We start from the raw sequence: 20,525 nt of genomic DNA, 5'->3' as shown, positions 1-20,525 counted from the left end.
GCACCTGGCCTGGATATCCATGATATCATTTGACACGCTCGCACCTGGCCTGGATATCCATGACATTATTGGACACACCCGCACCTGGCCTGGATATCCATGACATCATTTGACACACCTGCACCTGGCCTGGATATCTGTGACGTTTTCCATGCCCTCACCTGGCCTGGATATCACCACAGCCTGCACAGTGCTCTCCCTGTTTCTGCTCTTGGTGGGCAGTGGTCCTGTTAAAACACACCACATCATGTTGTTTCCCAGTTTGAGTGCCCTGTGGCTTCCCATCTCGTAAATGCCTAAATCCTGACAGTAGCTCTAAGACCTTACATGATCTGCCTTCACCATTCCCCCTTTCTCAATCCCCTTGGAGTTAGGAGGGTTCCACCTCGGAGCCTGAAGCTTCTTCCCCCTGTACCTGCGTGGCTCATTCCCTAGACTAGTGTCTGACATAGGCAGGTGTGCCGTGGAAATGTGTGGGATGAAGGAATTCTGGCTTGCCTTTGGACTTGCCTTCCCTTTCCCCAGAACATACTTTTCACTCCTCTTTATCAAAGTTATTTGGTTTGTTCAAAGTCAGCTCAATTCTCAGCTTATCTAGGAATTTTTTTTTTTTTTTAGACAGAGGCTTGCTGTGTCACCCATGCTAGAGTACAGGGGTGCAATCTTAGCTCACAGCAACCTCCACCTCCCGGGTTCAAGCTATTCTCATGCCTCTGCCTCCCAAGTAGCTGGGATTATAGGTGTGCACCAGCATGCCTGGCTAATTTTTGTATTTTTATTAGCAATGGGGTTTCACCATGTTGGCCAGGCTGGTCTCAAACTCCTGACCTCAGGTGATCCACTCACCTTGGCCTCCCAAAGTGCTGAGATCACAAGCATGAGACACTGCGCTCGGCCCTCTAGGAATATTTGTGTGTGATTTAAGTGCTCCCTTTCTCTACTCTTTGAGGAAAAGGACCATGTTTTGTCCTTGCAGCTAATGCACAGCAGGTTTCTTTGCAAATGGTAGACCTTCAGCCAGTGTTTCCCTCAGTCTGCCTATTGGCATTGTGTTTCTCCATGTTTCATAGGCTGTATCTGCACACACACACAACTACAAAAGCCACGATCAGCTTCTCTAGGAATGTTTTCTCCTAAAGCAGGCCTCTATTTCCCGTATGTGTTCAGCAAAATCTGTTGTCACTCTCTTTGGGTCCCTACCTGGATATGTTCCATGCATAGACAAGCAGTTGTGCATTCAGCTGATACTTAAGAAAAAATTGAAATTGGTGCACCTAATTGCCCTGACATTGAAAATACTTGCATGGTTTACTTGAAACAATCAGTTGGCTAAAGTAGCAAGGTTTGTAGATGTCCATATTCTCCTGAGAAGCAGGTTTGCCCTGATAGGACCTTTGAAATCTTTCAAAAAAGCCACTGGTTCCCTCATTCCCTCAGCAGTGGGAACGCATTGAATACCAGCCAGTCTGCCTTGGATCTCATGGGAGGCTGTAGGACACGTGCTCCCCACGCTGCCGCTTCTCCCGCCCTGTTCTAGCGTCACCTCTTCCAGCATCCCTGCAGGTGCCTTCCCTGGTCTCCCCGCTTCCACCCATGTCCCTCTTTGGTCTTTTCTCAAAAGAGCAGCCAGAGTGATCCTCTTTGAATGTGAGTCAGGTCACGTCATTTCGCTGTGCAGTCCTCCAGTGGTTCCCTGTCATCCTTAGTGGAAAAACACAAGTCCTTATCGGAATGGCGAGGCCCCTGGGTTCCAGCCGTGCTGGCCTCATCACCATGGGTCCAGTGTGCTGGGTTCCCTCTTGCCAGGAACCTTTGCACTCACTGTTCCCCCTGTCCTGAGTGCTTGTCCCCAGGTGGCTGCAGAGCGGACTCTTCATCTGGTAGGTCTTTGGCCAGATGTACCCTCATTAGAGGAAGGGTGAGTACTGGATATAAAGTAACACCCTCTGGCCTTATTCTCCCCTTTTTTTCTGCTTTGTTTTTATATATAATGTACTTACTTGTTTACGTGTTCATTGCCTCTCCCCATGTGAGCTCCACTAGAGCAGGCAATTGATCTGTCCTGTTTATGCCAAATCCTTGCCCTAGAACACAAGCATCAGTTAGTGTTTTGCTGATTAATTGAAAGAGCTTGGGCTGAGAGTCTCCACATGCATTCCCCTTGCAGTGTATATTGGAAGCAGAGATATTGGGTAGGATTTGGCAACTTTTAAATGAGATGTTTTCTGTTCCTTTCATTATATCCATTCCCCTCCACCCTGGAAATGTGAGACCTGGAAGCCCCAGGAAAATGGCCCTGGGACCCCAGGCCGGGAAGATGCCTCTTGGGCACAGATCAGTGTATCTCAGTGTCCAGACCTTCCTTAAGCTTGGCAAGCCCCAAACAGACTCACTACCAGCTCCTCACTGCCTGTTGGATATGCCACCACCTCTTCCTTGTGCCCAGTCTCAAAATTGGGATTGTCTTTGCACCCTTCTCTTCCTCTGCCTGTGTCCTGTAAGTCACCGAGTTCTGCCAGTTCCATCTTCTTGGTTTCTTTCCATCTTGATTCTTGTCAGCTGTCATGACCTGTGTGTAGAGTCATCAGTTTGCCTTCATGGCCACTGACATTGCCTTCCAGGCTATTTTCCTCCCTCTAGTTCTCTTCCCTTCAACCCTCGCAACCCCAGCCGCAGTCAGGAAGGCCTCTGCAAAGCCCTGATCACATCATGGGTCTCCTTTGCTTAAAGTCCTGCAGCAACTTCCTGTCACCACAAAGGTTTCCTCAACCTCAGACCTGTGTGTTCCAACTTGATGATTCTGCCCTATCTGTGTACTGCCTATCCTTTTATGTATTTAATATTTATCTAAATAGAATCATATTCATTTTGTTCTAAGCAACAATATCTTTGCAATCATGGAGTGATCATTTTTTTTCTAAGGTACATTAAAATATATAACTACTGAATACAACAGGTGTTTGTGTGCCATCTAAGATCTATTGTGTGTATCATGGATGACGCGCCCGCCATCTTGAGGGAGCTTCCAGGACACACAGGCCTTTCTTTGTGGCCCTTGCGTTGTTATCCCCTGGGGCCGAATGCTCCAGTAACAGCATCTCCACTTTGAAATTCCCCTGAAATAGGGCCCCACAGTGCTGTGTCTTCATGCTTTTTTCCATGAAGCTTCCTCTGTCTGGAGTAACTTCCAAAGCCTTCTCATTTCTCCATTTTATGATTCCTGTCAATTCTATACCCAGCAAAGATGCCACATTCCGGAGCCATCTTTTCTTCCTGTTCCGTCCCCCGACGTTGTGTTTTATCACTCTAAGTTCTTTCTTCATTTTGTTCCTTGTCCATTGCCCATTTTCACATTCACAAGTGATGAACTGTCCTTTAGTGATTTCCGTGTTTCCTGTCCTAGATTCATGCTCTCTGGAGGCTGGGTATAGATTTTGTTTGCCTTAGCCTCAGGGCTTGGTCTCTAGAACTTAAAATGTGAAGGACTGAATTTTCAAGTCCCTTTCTAAAATGCAGATACCCTGGTGGAGCAGTTGCTGTGGCTGGAGATAGGCTGACGTTGGATGAGAACAAGAGTGAGACTGGCATGTAGACCTGGGGGCTTGGCGGGTTCACTGGAGGGAAGGGAATGGTGCAGTGATTGGTGGGAGGTACCAAAGGCATGATGTGCCTACATAAAGTTTCCTAGAGCAGTCCCTGTGAGCCCACATAAATTGATCCCATCTTGAGGAGTGGCTTGGCCTTCAGCTCCGTTGGTGAGCCTGTGTATTTTCAGCCCAACCCTTAGAGCTGCACTGTCCAGTATGGTAGTCACTGACTACACGTGGCCATTTTTTTTTTTTTTTTTGAGATGAAGTCTCACTCTGTTGTCCAGGCTGGAGTGCAGTGGCACGATTTTGGTTCACTGCAACCTCCACCTCCCAGGTTCAAGCAATTGTCCTGTCTCAGTCTCCCAAGTAGCTGGGATGACAGTCACATGCTACCACGCCCGGCTAATTTTTGTATTTTTTAGTAGAGATGGGGTTTCACCATATTGGACAGACTGGTCTTGAACTTCTGACCTCATGATCTGCCCGCCTCAGCTTCCCAAATTGCTGGGATTACAGGCGTGAGCCACCATGCCTGGCCAATTTTTAATTAAAATAAATTAAAATTTTATTTCTTCAGTTACAGTAACCACATTTACAATACTCAATAGATATCTATGGAGAGTGGCTACCACATAGAGTAGCATCCATCATTGCAGAAAATACTTTGGGTCTGTTCTGCTCTGGAGAGACTAATTGTTTAACAAATTCCTCATGTTGACTTTTGTCCTAAAGTAGATGCCAGAAAGAAAGCCCTATCTAAGTGGGATTTCAGGTGGTCAGGTTCTGTTCAGCTTGTGTATTATTACAGATAGAAACCAAAGGTCATTTGTTGAGGAAGGAGAGGTTTTAATGGTTGCAATTTGAAGAAGTGGAGGCTCTTCCTGTGGAGAGGGTAGGTAATGCTTTCCTGGAGAGCTGTGGTTTGAGTGACTGTCCCTGGTCCAAGTCAATCTCGCTCCCTCCTCCACAAACACAGCAGGTAGATGAAGATAGAGCGTAGAGATGGGAAATGGTTGGAGAGAGGGGATGAGGGTCTGGAGCTCAGGAGAGTTGGGGGAAGGAATGAGGTGAAGATGGGCACAGACATGAAGGGAAGTAGGGGAGTTCCAGAAGGACGGGAGGAACGCATTGATGGTGACGGATTGAGGGAGGGGTGGAGTCTTACCCAAATGGTGCCGGTTTGGCTTCTCCTTGATAGAAAGGAGAGAGTGGCTCACAGCCATACCTTGCTCACTTTCTCCTTTTATCCTGCCTGCAAGATGATCTTCATCTGTGGCTTTGTTTGAAATGTCAGAACACACGGGGAGAAAGAGGGCTTAGCTGGAGAAAACCGACATTAGGAACTGTGCAGCCAGAAGGACCGTGTTGTATGCTCACACCACTTGGCTTTTATTTTTCATTATTTGCTTCACATTTGAGCACTGTCTCAGATTACAAATGCTCTGGAGACCAGAGTGAAAGATGATAAATAAAACAACTTCACATTAAACTGTGGGCCGAATTGGTTAACCACCAGGGCTACTTGTGTTTAGGTCTGTGGTAAAGTAGAGGGTGACTGGAGAAGCTTCTCCTGTTTGGCTTTTTTGATCCGATGGGAACTGACCTGGAATTGGTAGAGTGGGACTCAGGCTTTATTAACATGAGCCACAGGCCTTTCAACCTACAATTGACAAGGAACCAAACTTGCCATCTGACATCATTTTGCTTATGAGTGTCTGTCAGTAGGTTTTGTCCTTATAATTTCAAAATGAAAAGCCGATGCTTCTAGAGATTTACAGCACTGTGCAGTTAGCCTCTAGCAGAATAGAAAAAAAAAAGGAGGCCTTAACTACCTTTAATCATTTATTTGAAGTGGCTTGTTAATCATTGCTTCCTTTCAGACATTAAATGTGTCTTCATTCAGCGTGTGTGTGTGTGTGTGTGTGTGTGTGTGTGTGAGTGAGAGAGTGAGAGAGAGAGAGTCTCTGTATTACCCAGACTGGAGTACAGTGGCACAATCATGGCTTACCACAGCCACAACCCCTGGGCTTAAGCAATCCTCAGACTCCTGAGTAGCTGGGACTGCAGGCGCACACCACCATGCCTAGCTAATTTGTCTTTTTGTGAAGATGGGGTCTCTATTTCCTAGGCTAGTCTCAAACTCCTGGCCTCAAGCAGTTCTCCTGCCTGAGCCTCCCATAGTGCTGGAATTACAGGTGTGAGCCACCACAGGCGGCCTATTCAGTGGTTCTTAAACTCGAGGGTACATCAGAATCACCTGAAGGGCTTATTAAACCATAGCTCGCTGGGCCACATCCCCAGAGTTGCTGATTGAGTAGGTCAGGGATGGATTCTCTCAGAATTTGCATTTCCACCAAGTTCTTAAGTGGCTAGATGCTGCTGATTTGTGGACCATACTGTGACAACCACTGACCCGTGGAAATTTAAATTTGGTTTCAGTCTGGGTTGACTGGGGAATTATGCTGAAGGGGTGCAGCTCATTTGCCTTTTTCTGATCCATGAAGTTCTCCCCCAGAGTTGTGGCAGGAGGGAGGAGTCCATATTCTTTTTGGTGACCTGGCTCCTCAATGCCCTTGTTACTGGCCAGTCTGGACTTTCCGGGTTGGGGCCATGGAATGCTGATGGAACAACTGCCCTTTGCTCCCCACCCATCTCTGGTCCCCCAAGCCTGGAAGCAGCTCATACTTGCAGATGCAGAAGCAGTTGTATTTGCACTGTTTACTCCTGACTCAGATCTTCACAGCATCCTGGAGACCACTAGTCCCAGGGCAGTGGTGGTGCGAGCACGTGATGCGGCTGCCCAGAGCGTGTGTGTGTGTGTGTGTGTATGTGCATGTGTGTGCGTGTGTGTGTGGCTGGACGGTTGACCAGGGCTGGCTGCTGGGAGGGAGGCAGTTGAATGGGGTTCTGTTTCTAGGTGCACTTCACAAACTCCTTGAGTGACCTTAGGCAAGCTGACCAATCCTTCACTCTTCCATTTCTAACCACTTGTGTTTATAAAACACCTCGCTCCCCACCCCCATCCATAAAATAGCAGAAGAACAAAAACGTGGGTCTGGTGAGTGGCCTCCAGGGGACTGATGAGCCGATGTGTGGTGCTCTGAGTGCTGGAGGAGAAAGCTGCTGTGTAAACACAATAAATATTAATAAAAGTTTAAAAAAGAGCACCGTGCCCGCTGCCAATAATAGCTGCTTTGGGCTGTTGCAGCCACTGTGCCACACGGGCTCCCAGCAGCGTCGAAGGAGGGGCAACTGTGGGTTTTGAATTCGCAATACATTAAAAAATGTGAATGGGTTTTTGAAAGATTTTGGAGCATATCCGTAGGTATATTGGTGAAGAAACTAGGATGACAGTTCTGTGAATTTCAACTTTAATAAACCAAATCAAGAATTTCTTTTGATTTTCATTATATTTCACAGTTGCCTTACCTCGTGGGCTATTCCACGGGCATGTGACTGAAGGGTTGGGAGTCTCTTTCCTCCTCCATCCCCAGTGACAAATGGTTGATGCCTCCTCAGACTCCATGGAGGGAAACTTACAGATCAGTCAGGGATGAATCTTTTGATGTTTGATCCACTCTACTGTGTGCAGAGCATCTGCTACATGCTATGTAGTTCTCGCCCTTACAGAATTTATGGTGTAATTTGGAGTAAAGGGAGGTAAGCAATAAATGATGTACGAGGCCCTTGCATTGTTCACACTCATCTCCTTGGGTAAATGTAAACAGATTCCACGTCCGCCTTTTGTGTGTGATGGAGGCATGGATGCAGTGATCTGGTGAGAGCTAATTACTGCATTATCACCACGGTTCTCTGTCCGAATGAAGAAGGCATTTGTTCCTTCCTTCCCGCAGAGGAGTATGGAGATAGAAGCTCCCTTGGGGATGTGGTGACAGATTGCCTGTAGAGTGTAGCACGCAAGTTGTTGCTGCCCTACTTGATTTTCGGGGAGGGAAAGCTGGTTGACAAACAAATGTACTACAAGGCCTGTTAAGTCCCGCAAGACCCCTTCCTTCCTCCCCAGCTTGGATGTCGCTTCCATCTCGGCCTCTGTTCCAGGGAGTCCTGTGCTTTTGTCCCACAGTGGAAGCTTCCTAGGGACAGGACCCCACCTGGCTCTAGGCCAGTCATTCTTAGCCCTGTGCACACGAGCATTGCCTGGGGAGCTTTTAAACAAGTTCACCCCTGGAAATTCTGATAAAATTGAACTGGAATGGTGTCTAGGCAACCTAAAAAAAAAAAAAAAGGGAATTCCCTAGGTGAGTGCAGTGTGCAGTCAGTGCTGGGAAGTGCTGAGTTGATGACTGAATTTACCTGAAAGGCTTAATCAAAGAGTGAGTCTCTGTGAGTCGCTCTCAGGAGTTCTGTGAATGGAGGGAAGAACCACATTGCAAAACTTACCTCGGAGGCCTATCCTGATTTTAGGGTCTTCTCCTGTCATGGGACCTCTCACGGCACACGTGCTCACAGGGAGGAATGGCTGCTTCAGGTCCCTAACACAGCTGGCCCAGAACTGTCTTCCAAACAGGAGGAGGAGGCAATTGCTTTGGGAGTGATGATCCCCAAGCCCTAGGAATCCTGCCCTTGCTCCAGTATGTAGTCATTTAAGGTGTACCTTGTTCCTCCAGGACTCTATCATGGCCCCATTTGTCCCTGATTCCAGTGTTAGGACTGTGGTTCCCAGCCTAGGCACACTGTCACACATAGGCAGCACATTAGCTACAATAGCAGCTGCTTACTGCCTGGATTATCTTTTCTGCCCCTGGTGGATCATGGGGCCACATTGCTCACAGCATCCATGTAGGCTCTGTGGGATGGCGACATCTTTCCCTTGTTGACTTTGGTGATCAAACCCTGAACTGTATTCTCCTAGAGGTGACTTAACTGTCAAGCCTTGGTCTAGTGGTGGTCACCCTGACGGTGTGGCAAGTTACAGTTGTGTCCATTCCTAGGCTGTGTCCTTGTCACTGTCAATTGTGTGGATTCTTCAGCAGGGTGGAGTTCTCCCAGTTAAGATCCTCAATGTTGCCTTTTTTTTTTTTTTTTTTTTTTTTTTTTTTTTTTTTTTTTTTTTTTTTTTTTTTTTTTTTGCGGAGCCTGTGTCCCTTGGGGGTGACACTCCTTCCATCATCCATGCATATATTCATTCGATCCAGTCTCTGCTATATCCTAACCCATTCACTCCTTCTCCTTCCATCTCCGTTCTTTGTGTTTTGCTCCAACCTGCAATGATTCCTTCTTTGTGTCTTTGCTTTTGAAGTATAAAACCTACATCAGTGTATGACTTAGAAGCTGACTGAGTGGACTCCAAACAGCCTCGCTTACCTGCTTTTCCTCCTCACTCCTAACTGTGGAGGAGGGGGTCTGTCCACAGGCTTCCTGGGATTAGAAGTAGATGCCACCTCAAAGTTAGGTGAGCAATCTGGGGCTGGGCTGTTAGTCCAGAGAAGGGGCTCCAAGGTGGATAGTGAAACGTGGTTTTGTTTGATAGTTGGGACAAGAGAGCTGAGGAGGCTGCCAAATGGTGGAGGCATCAAGCTGGGACCCGAATGCTCTAAACCTCACTGTAGTCACTCTCGTGTCTTTTCTCTTTCCTCTCCCTCTTCATTTTCATTTGATATTTTAACCCTTGTAATGGTATCATTCCCTCATGCGTACCTTCATTTTCCATCACTCTTCGTTTTTCCATCCTGAGATTTGTTGTGCCTGGGTTGTCACGTCTTTTTCTGTGTCCTGAGTCCCATCGACTTCTTTGCCAGTCCCCACGCCACGCCCCCAGCTGTGTCCTCTTGCTTCACCTTGGCCTCACGCGAACCCACTCCTGCCCCTACGCTAAGCGGCTCGGTTGACTGTGTCCCTTCTTACCCCTCATTTCTGCCGTTCAGAGTTTCTCTGTCTTACCATCAGCTCCTGTCTTGTCATTACCAAATCATTTCTCCTTTTCCTCATTGGGAAAATGCAAAGGTGTCTATCACGTCATACCTAAAAGAGGCAGAGTTCACTTCCCTTTGCTTAAGCTAACAGTAGTGGCTTCCCATTTTATGCTTTGTAGGTAGGGAAGATATTTCCATTTGAAAGGTGAGGAAATGAAGGCTAAGAGAGACAATAAATCAAGATCACACAACAAGTTAGATAAATGGTAGAGCGTGGCATGTCTTATGCCAGAGCCTTCACTCTGCTGTTAAACCGTGTACCTTCCTGTTGGAGCAGGAATGAAGCATCACATTTGCCAGGCAAGCGAGCAAGATTGCATGGCCTTGAAGACCCTTCCACGCCAGCATCCATGGGGTGCTATGAGGTTCTGTAGGATGGTAACTTCTTTTCCCTGAGGTTGACTTTGGTGATCAAACTGAACTGTATTCTCCTAGAGGTGACTTAGTGTCAATCCTTGGACTGTGGGTGGTCACCCTGGGGGTGTGGCAAGTTACAGCTGAGTTCATTCCCAGATTGTGTCTTTGTCATTGTCAATTGTGCGGACTCTTCAGCAGTGTGGAGTTCTCCTGGTTAAGATTCTCAATGTTTTGTTTTTTGCAGAGCCTGTGTCATCTTGGGGGTGATATTCCTTCTGTCATCCATATGTATAGTGGTCAAAGCCATCCATGACCTCTCAACTAGGCTGCTCCCAGAAGTGGTAAGGTCCTTCTTGTTCCTTTACAGTCCTTCCCTCCAGTGCCAGCCCCCGGGCTGCCTCTCATCACCGGGTTCCTGGGGGGAGTTGGCACATTGAGAGGGAACAGACAACATTTGTGGGGCCGGAAGAACTCGTTGCAGGAAGGTAAATGACCTGGCAGAAAGAAACACGGGGCAAGGTGAAGAGACTCCAGATAGGTGAGCTAGGACTGGGCTCTGTGTGCCTCTCCTCAGGTCTTTGCACTATTTTTAAAGCTAGATTTTTTTGGGGGGGTGGGGTAAAGAGAAATTGGGTTATTTTTGTGAAGCAGAGTGATCCAATCTGTGTTGCCTGCATCTGTCGTTCTGTGTTCATTCAATGAATGTTGTATTAAGAATTATTTTTTCTCCTTCGTATCTCAGCTCAATACATAAGTCTATTCACATTAGGTTTTCTGGCACAATTGACATTGGGATATTGGAAATGGAGGACACAAATTCATATTAAAATGTGTCTTTGATTGCTTTGTCCTCTGGGTGAGAGTCATTACCGGCACTCTGATTCCTCCCCCTCCTCCCCTTATGAGTGCTGAGAAAAGAAATATTTTTACAGCCTCCCATCATGCAGTCTTCATGGCAGGCAGCTGATTTGGTTACCAGGAGATGAAGATGTTGCCGTTACAGTAATTCCCTGCATACAAGTTGCAATGGAAATCTGAATGCAAAATCTGGTCTCTTCTCTTAGGATGTGATTTGATGTGAGCTTGGCTACACGCACCATCTGATATAAGGCCAAAATGATTAGACCCTTAATTTTACTTTTGAAAAAAGATGCTAATCCTTGTTGAAGTGACGTGTTGCATGTATGTGTGTGTATGTGTGTCTTTATGGGGAAGACGAAAATGAAGTGGGACATTCTCCCGCATTTAGTGGAGGCATGAAAGTGGCTGCTCTAAGTTGTGTTCCCCACTCCCTTGGAAACGACTGGAGTCGTCCCTTTAATGATTCACCAGGATTTTAACTGTTATTTGTCACTGCAATTGGCCAGCGCTTATTCTGTAATGTCTCAGTGACAGGGAGGAAAGATGGATACGGGGATAGGAATGTACCTGTTTGTGGGATTTAGTCTCTTTCCGAAGCAGAGATAGCTCAAGCAAATATTACTGTTTATGACAGTCCTGTGCTCTTCATCTCCTACTTACCAGCCTCCCTGGCTGCCTGGCATATGGTACTCTCACATCCTCCTTCTCCATCAGACTTGTTAGCCTGCATTTCATTCAGTCAGAATCTGAACCTTGGGTAAGGTATGAGGGCACCAAGTGTGATTATACATGCTAGATGTCTCAGATGACGTCTTTGCATTTTACAGGCATTGGAAATACACCGCAACTCTGAGAAATGTTTGTTGGTGGGGATTTTCTGCGCTATGCCAGTTGACACATTCATTTATTTAGGCATTAAAAATTAATTTCCAGCAGGGCTCACGTGATGGGGAATGGATGGCTGTGCTCGCGGCTCTTGTATTGGCTCTCCTTGTTATTCTCCTGTTAGCTGAACCACTTTTAACTGGGAGCACTCTTAAATACTCTTAACGGAAGCAGCTGGCAGGCTCACATTCCCCCTCCAGGTGTAAATGGGGGAACCTGCCTCACCTGGGGTTCAGAGAGGCTGAAGATTCCATGGTGGTGTCTGTCCTCACGGAGCACATACCCACTACGCCTTTGATCAGTTGTGGTATGGGATTGTAAAAATTAATTTCACTTATCTTTTTAAATTGGCAATAATATATATTGATGGGGTACATAGTGATGTTTTGATACATATCATGTATAATTATCAGATTAGGGTAATTAGCAAGTTAGCATATTCATTATCTCAAACATCTATCATTTCTGTTGGGAACATTCAAAATACCCCTCCTAGCTATATAATGCGTGTTATGTAATTATAACTTACATATTATTGTTTAGTTATCCTATAATGGTTTAGAACACGAGAACTTATTCCTCCTCTCCAGCTGTAATTTTGTACCTTTAACAAATCAGTCCTTTCCCCCTCCCCTCCTCAGTCCCTGTTATCCTCTGTTCTACCTTTTATTTTTACAAGATCACCTTTTTCTAGCTACCACATGAATGAGAACACGTGATGCTTGTCTTTGTGTGCCTGGCTTATCTCACTTAACGTAATGACTTCCAGTTCCATCCGTATTGGAGCCCATGACAGGATTTCACTCTCTTCTACGGCAGAGCAGTATTCCATTGTGCATATATGCTACATTTCCTTTATCCTCTCATCTGTTATGGGTGTGGGATTTAAACCTCACACCCATCTATGGTCATCTCCTCAGCACTCTGAAGAAGCGATGGAGGATGGTTTTGCTGGTGGTTTCCTTTAGGCCTTAGAGTGGTTAACGAAGGTGCTCCTGTCTCCGAGGGGAAGGCCCCCTCCTTGGCTGAGTGGCCCATGGGGCCAGGTAATTGCTACCAGCTGACGGCTGACCTTGTTTACATACTGGGTTGTCTGGTTCCCTTGCTGCCCGCTGGAGGTTTCTAGAAGCCAACAGGTGACAGCCAGGCCCCCAACCTCTGGCCTGCAGTAATCCAAAATGTGCATTTATTCACAATGCTTCATCTCAATTAGGAGTCACAAACTCAACTGCCTGTAGAAGCCAGCACTGAAGCAAAAATAGGAGAAACCGGCCAGGTCGCCAGGCCGCCAGGTCAATGGCAGCTGGGCGGGCATGCCTGGATGAAGGGCCTGACCCCCTCTGCGTTGTCATGCGGGAATGTGGGCATGTGGGAATGTGGGCAGTACGGAAGACTCAGCATCTGGTCTTCCAAGTGTTAAAGAGGAATGGAAACCTATGTTTAATGTGATGTGAGAGAAACTGGCAACTAATTAAACATTTTTGAAAACCCTGGTTGTGAGTGGGTGGATCATTTCACGCAGGTCAAATGAAGCCAGTGCCTCCCGGCTGCACACAGGGAGTTTGCTGCTTCTGCAGAAACCAAGCTGTGAGTGTAGGATCTGGGCGAAACCCAGGAGACCGGTGCTTAGCGATTCCGCGTCACAGACTTAGCTCCGACTTACACCTCCCCCTAAGTCTCAGCTGCAGAACTGCATTTTACCTGGGATTTTCATCCAGCTGTGACTGACTGCAGGTTCCGTCAGAAGCAGCGTCTTCCCTCCCCTAGCCCTGTTCCCTTGGTGGCCTTCTTTTTAATTTCACTGCACAGTTCCCTGATTGGGAATAATTGCAGGAATGGGTATGTTTTGAGCAAGAGAGCTGTGCGATTGGAATTTCCCAACTGTGAAGTTGGTTGACTCTGAGTGTCGGGGGGTGTTGCCTGCCCCTCAGGGATTTGCTGGAGCGATCAGGCTGGCCCGGCTCTCTGGGGAGCCCTGGAACAGGACCTGGGGACTCTGCTCCAGGGTTGCCTGGGCGAATTGCCACAGGCTGCTACCTCCCAACCTGCAGGTGGGTACTTTGGGTGGTTCATGAAACAGATTCCACAGAGCTGTCTCTGAAACTTGATATGAATTGCGGTTCTGGAAGCTGAGACGGGTGTGGACTCTGCCGTGATGGTAGTAACAGTGCTTTCCTTTTATCAATAGGCTGCTTTATTTTTGTTTCTTTGTTTTATTTTAACAAAATAAAAGGATCATTTTAACCAAAATAAGCAGGTTTCAGAAATCCATGACACTGCATACCTTCTATCTGCCCCCCTTGCTGCATCCTTCTAATTTAGTTATTTTTATATTTTTTAAATTAACAAGTAAAAATGGTATATCTTTATGATGTCTTGATATAGGCATCACTGTGGAATGGTTAATATGGGTTAAAAGCATCTCCTTCTTCCTGTTTTTACCCCACCAGCCACACCTGGCTTTGGTAAGAAGGGGCAGGTGGTGAGCTTCTCCTTTTCTCGAGGACCCAGGGGCTCTGAAAGCTGAAGGGATCTTCCTGAGGTTGTCAGATGGGTGGCAGCAGAGCCTGGATTTGAACCTGGTCTCCTAGTCCAGGGCTGTCTTGGCCCTGGCACTTGGGGCCTTTAGGACCCTGCTGCCCATTGGCTTTTTGGGTCCGGCCCCCTGTCTGTCTGTTCCTTACACTCCTGAGGGCAATGCTGTCCCTAAGCAGGAGGATGTGCAGGTCCCCAGCTGGCCCTGCCTGTCCCCGGCCCTTCTGGCTACTCCTGCCACCTACACCCCTTTCCACACGGGCCCCTTCACTCTTTGCTGCTGACCATGTGTGCCCCCATGGCCTCATCTCCTGAAAGCCCGCATGCAGGCGCACCAAGCATCAGTGAGGACTGCGGCAGGACTGTGTGGAATGAGGGGAGGGTGGGGTGCGCAGGAGCACGTGGAGGCTCATGCTGGAGTGAAGATGCTGAGCGTGGCGGAAAGGCTTGGGCGTGGACGCACATCCCCAAGATGCGTTGCTCTCTGCCTCTTCTTACCTGCGTGACCACAGGCAAGTCACGCAGTCACCCTGACCCTGGGTCTCCTAATGGAGATAGCAGCTCCATCAGAGGCTTATGATAAGGATCAAATGAACAAATAATTAGAAGAATCAGCAGTAGAGGACAGACTGCTGTGGTGGGGGCTGCTCTTCTGCCTTCTGAAGTTTCTGAATTGCTCATCAAAGTTGCCCCAGATAGTGGCTGGAGGTCAGTTCAGACTCGGCTCCTCCGCACCATCTCAGCCTGTCCAGTCGTGGCTTCTCTGATGCTCAGCTTTGCGGGGCCCCTGGATGGAGCTTGTATTGCTCTCTCTTGGGCTTCAGGCAGCTGTAGCTCTCTTCAGGCCAATGTCTTGGGGGAATGCTGAACACACCATTGGAAGACCCGACCTCTAGGCCTAACCCACACCTCACTGGCTGGGTGACTGCACATCACTCTTCCTCTCTGAGCAAGTTTCCTTATGATGAAAGTGGACGCAGTACCCCTTACTCCACAACAGAATTGTGAGAAGTAAATGATATAATAATGAATGTGGAAATGCTTAATACATAGCTGCACGCTTTACAAAGACAGAAGATATCATTTCTGAAGCTAAGATTCTAGAAGTCTGTCCTTGACCTTGAGCCTTCTCTGTGTCCTGATCAATGAACAGCTCATTAGAGGCCTCTGCCTTGCACAGACCATGACTTCTTCACCTTGTTCTCTTGGCCAGCGTCTGGGTCCAGACTCTTTTAAGTGGTCATGTGGCAATAATGCTGATTACCATTATAATTAGAGTAACAAACAGCCACATGTTGGCAATAAATAACAACATGGCCATACGTTGATACTAATAATAATTACTACCATTTGATTGCTCAACTCCAGACAAACCCTCTGTCTAGGCACTTGGGATTCAGAGTCAAATAGCAGTAATGGCTAGAGTTTTTGCATTGTGCTGCAAAGCCCTTTACTTCTTAGAGGACTTGGCTTTGCTCCCAAGAAGCTCACAGTTGGGGAGAGACTCATTAGCTGCTACGTTAACTATGTAGTGATAACAGCTATCACAGACACGATCACATGAGAGCACAGAGGAACCTTTGTGTCAAGCCTAGAGTCGGGGGAGGTGTGTGGGGACCTTTCCTAGTAAGCAGACACTCCATGTGACATCTGAAGGAAGGGCGGTTGTGGGCAACCCAGGCGATGAGTGGGAGGAGGCGCGGGAAGAGGATGCGCTTCCAGGTAGAGCCGCAGAGGGGGCCACAGGTTCTCTGTGCCCCTGCGGTCCCTCTTATACTGTTGTGTCCTGTTTACGTGAGAATCTCTGAATAGAACGAGGAAGGAATAGGGAGAGCAAAAAGCAAAGGAGGGGGCAAAAGGAAGAAAGGAAAAAATGACTTTGTGTTTTAAGTCAGAAACCATGCTTAGCAAACTCTTGTGTTCTCTCGCTTACTTCGCAAGGTTTCCCTCCAAGCTCTCCTTGTCTGTCTCCTACCTGAGATTTACCTAAAATTCCATCCCATTCACTAGAACCAAGCAGCTTCCCTCCAGCGATAAAAGGGAGGCCCTCTGAGTTGCTCATTTCCGCACAGTCATTAGCTTCATTTTGTCTCCAGTCCCCACAGACTGTGGCTCAGGCGTGGTGACCATCTCTGTTCACTGGTGCGTCCAACACATGTGTCCTGGTGGCTCCTGCTTTGGAGGTCAGGCTGGCTTTGCAGGCCCAGTGGAGGTCCGTGGTGTTCCTGCAGGAGCCTCAGATGGGATTCCACGCTCCTGAGCAAAACTGGAAATAAAACTGTTGTCAAAGATGTGTTAGGTTTGGGGCCGGCCGTGGTGGCTCACACCTGTAATCACAACACTTTGGAGAGAGGCAGGCGGATCACTTGAGGTCAGGAGTTTTAGCCTGGCCAACAAGGTGAAACCCTGTCTCTACTAAAAAATATAAAAATTAGCTGGGCGTGGTGGTGGGCACCTGTAATTCCAACTACTCGGGAGGCTGAGGCAGGAGAAGCACTTGAACCCCGGAGGCAGAGGTTGCAGGTTGCAGTGAGCCGAGATCGCACCATTGTACTCCAGCCTGGGTGACAGAGCAAGACTCTGTCTCAAAAAAAAAATGTGTGTGTGTGTGTGTGTGTGTGTGTGTGTGTGTGTGTGTGTGTGTGTTTAAGGATTGGATTTTGTGAAATTACAAGAAATTTCGTTATAAATCTAACCAGCTTTTATTCACATTGGTGAATTGGGGTGCCCTCCATTCTATAGCATAGGATGGCAGCTTCCAGGGGACAGTGGCAGAATAGTGGGCTTCACGAGGTGGGAACGAGCAAACAAGAACAGAAGAGAAGCGGCCTGGTTAATATCACGTCACTTTAGATGACTTTTTTGTATGGATTAAAGCAGAGGGGACTTTCTTATGACACTAACTTAGGTAGGCTGGAATCTTCTGTCTTCAGGGAAAAATGGTCTGTTTTGGGATCTATCTGCTTCCTTAAAGTTTCAGTTTGGTTTTGTGGCATTTAGCATGAGTGACTCCATTCTGGTTTGGTCTGGTCTGCTGGGGCCTAGTGCAGGAGTTCAGGCCAAAGCAATGGCCTCTCAGAGTTTTGTGTAACAATTGGGAAGCCCCCAGCCAAGCACTTTTCCTGGGGATTTCCCACCTGCGGAGGTGACTGTGATTCTTTCCCCCAGAGGCTTCTGTGTATACAAAGTGTTCAGCATTCAGCCTGTAGCCTGGGGGTGTCAGGGGTGATTGATACGTTCTTCAGCCATTTATTGTTTCACTCTCAGTGAGTTTTTGCCTTGAGGAAGATCAAGATAGCCTCGCCTGCCTTCTTCCCACACCCCTGTCTTCAGTAGAAGGTGCCGTTTGTCCTCTCCCTGGTCCTTCGCTCCCACTCAGGGCCTCTCCCCTCCCAACATAAACTCGCTGAGCTCCCTCCTGCTTTCTTCCTTGGAAATGGGGCTTCTACACACATGCCTTCTTTTTAGGGTGTCTCTTAGTCACCTGTGGCCAGGCCGCCTTCCCAGGCATTGACTTCCAGCCCCGTCCCTGACTTTGCCACTCATGAAAGCACTCTCTGAAGACACTCATCCTTTCCTTTGCTTCCCTTTTGACACATCCAAGTTCAATCGCTGCCTCCCCTCAGCCTGCCCTGGCAGTAGATTCTTCACGACTCCTCTTTGGAGTCAGGAAATGTTTAACAGACAGACGGAGGGAGAACCTGGGCGGCAGCAGTAAAGTGGGGGCCCAGGTGAGTGGTTTCCAGGATTGCTGCCCATGCAATCATCGTGTCTGCCAGGGGTCTTCTGAAGCAAGTGCCTGATCAGTGGGAGTGAGTTCCTGGGGGTTCTCTTGGCATCAGTGAGTGCCCGGGGGCCCTGGAGCCACAGGGGCTAACGATGCCCAGGAGACAGCCCAACGCTGCCACATCCTAACTGGCCATTTAATCTTTCTCTGCCCCAGTTTCTTTGTAACATGGAAATAGTAATGGTAACTTCTTTATAGGATTGTTAAGAAAATAAAAAGATGTAGGGAATGTGCTTATCATGTAACTGTTAAAGGAATGTTGGCTTACATGATGGCCAGTAGAGGAGAGGAGAGCCTTCCAAGCAAGTTGGTGGACCTTTTGGCGCCTCTAGTTCTAGAAGATTAGGCTGCACTGAACAGTCCAGGAGATGCCTTCGGGGTACTCTTCTCAGCTCAGGATGGGTAATGCCATAGTCTCGTTCTTGAGCATAACCTAGATTTCCGAGATCCACCATCAGCAATAGAGTCATCCTCTAGTATGACATGCTGTCAAGTGTAACTCTGAATTTAATTCCGGAGTTTTACTAATTAATATTTTAAAACAACAATCATATGTAGCCAAAGTCCTCAACATCTGCCCATCACCATGTCCTCAGCACTGCAGAGGGAAAGGCAGAAATCATTGTGTCATAATGTCAGTGCCATTTTACTCTTGTTACTTGAGACGAAAGAGTTCCATTTCCTCAGCAAGATTGACCTCTTCATTTATCCTAGAGCCAAGAACCTACCAACTTCTAAACAGAATAGAACTGGGCACTGATGAAAGTGGATTATTAACAGATGGAAGGGAGGGAGAATGTGTCTGTGTGTGGGCGGGGCGGCATTCGCCCTCCCTCCGTCTGTTAACAATCCTCTTTCATCAGTGCCCAGTTCCGGTGGGAGGATACATGTAGGTCTATTTCTGGACTTGATACGCTCTTTGTACTCCTAAGGATGTACTCATACAAGGAGAATATCATATCCAGAAATAGACCTGCACATATCTATTCAAGTGACTTTTGACAGAGGTGCCAAAGTCATTCAGTGGGGGAAGGAGAGTCTCCTCAACAAATGGTGCTGGATCAACCAGGCTGCCATATGGACAAAAATGGGCATCAACCCTTATTCAAAAGCTAACTCAAAATGGGTCATAAGCCTCAGTGTAATACCTGAAACTACACAACTTCTAGAAGAAAACAAAAGAGAAAATTATTGCAATCTTGGGATAGGCAAAATTTTCTTAGATATGGCACCAAAAGCATGAATCACAAGTCAGAAAAAGGTCTGGTATCCAGAATTGGTAAAGAATAGCTTGAGAAGGCAAACAACCCAGTAAGAAAATGGACTTACACGATTTATACAGATAATTCACAAGAGAAGATAAATAGCCAAGAAGCACATGAAAAGATACTCAACATTACCCTAGTCATTGAGGGATTACAAATTCAACCACTACACAGTCACTAGAATATCTAAAATTAAAAAAGAAAATGAAAACCCCCAAAGACTAAAATTTGTGTGGAGCATCTGGAACTCCTGTACACTGATGGTGAGAGGGTAAAATGGTACAACCACTTTGGAAAAGAATCCAGAGTTTCCTTAAAAAGTTAAACATCTGGGCCAGGCGCAGTGGCTCATGCCTGTAATCCCAGCATTTTGGGAGGCCGAGGCAGGTGGATTGCCTGAGGTCAGGAGTTTGAGACCAGTCAGGCCAACATGGTGAAACCCCATCTCTACTAAAAATACAAAAAAATATACATATATATACAGGCGTGGTAGCGTGCACCTGTAAACCCAGCTACTAGCAAGGCTGAGTTAAGGGAATTTCTTGAACCAGGGAGATGGAGCTTGCAGTGAGCTGAGATCGCACCACTGCACTTTAGCCTGGGTGACAGAGTGAGACTTCATCTCAAAAAAAAATTAAAAAGCCAAACATCCATTTACTATAGGACCTAGCCTTCCATCCTCAGATATTTACCCAAGGGAAATGAAAATATGTGTCTGCACAAAGACTCTTACACAAATGTTTATTGCAGTTTCATTTCTAATGTCAAAAATTGGAAGCATCCATATGTGTGTCAGCAGGTGAATGAATGGATAAAAAAATCTTGGCGCATTCACACAATGGAAGACTACTCAGTGGAAGAAAGACACTGTTGACCCATGCAATGATGTGGGTGGGTCTCAAAGTAGTGAAGGTGGGTACCAGAAGCAAGGCAAAAAGGAGTATGTATTGAATACTTTGACTCTATTTACTTAAAATTTTATGTACAAACTATAGTGACAGAAAGCAGACAGTGGTTGCCTGAGGCTAGAGGTGGAGGAAGATAGGAATTACTAAAAAATCATGGGAAAACTTTTGGGGGTGATGGAAATAGCCTCTGGCTTTGGGTGACAGTTTCAGATATGTTAGTCTGTTAATTATATTAATCATAATTAAGATATGTTAATGCTGATCAAGCTGTACACTTTAAGTATATGCAGTTCAGGTGCATCCAGGGACTGTGGCCACAAACCATCTCCCGTTGCTAAGCCAGATAGGAATTCTGCTCAGAGCCATGTAGGATAACTATTGTAAGACGTTGGTTTTATTTTCCC

General features: G+C 46.9%; 1 protein-coding gene across 1 annotated transcript in view; it reads left to right on the top strand.

Moving 5' to 3' along the window:
- TMEM163 (transmembrane protein 163) overlaps nucleotides 1-20,525 on the top strand; it is a 267,814-nt gene that overhangs the window by 211,296 nt on the left and 35,993 nt on the right. Inside the window, exon 5 of the mRNA XM_017536085.1 lies at nucleotides 10,125-10,221. Coding sequence (XP_017391574.1) covers nucleotides 10,125-10,221 — 97 coding nt within the window. The remainder of the gene's footprint in view (nucleotides 1-10,124; nucleotides 10,222-20,525) is intronic.

This window comes from Cebus imitator, unplaced genomic scaffold (assembly GCF_001604975.1).
Source record: "Cebus imitator isolate Cc_AM_T3 unplaced genomic scaffold, Cebus_imitator-1.0 Scaffold95, whole genome shotgun sequence".
NCBI lineage: Eukaryota > Metazoa > Chordata > Mammalia > Primates > Cebidae > Cebus > Cebus imitator.
The sequence above is the reverse complement of the archived record's forward strand: the minus strand, read 5'-3'. Positions and strand labels throughout refer to the sequence as shown.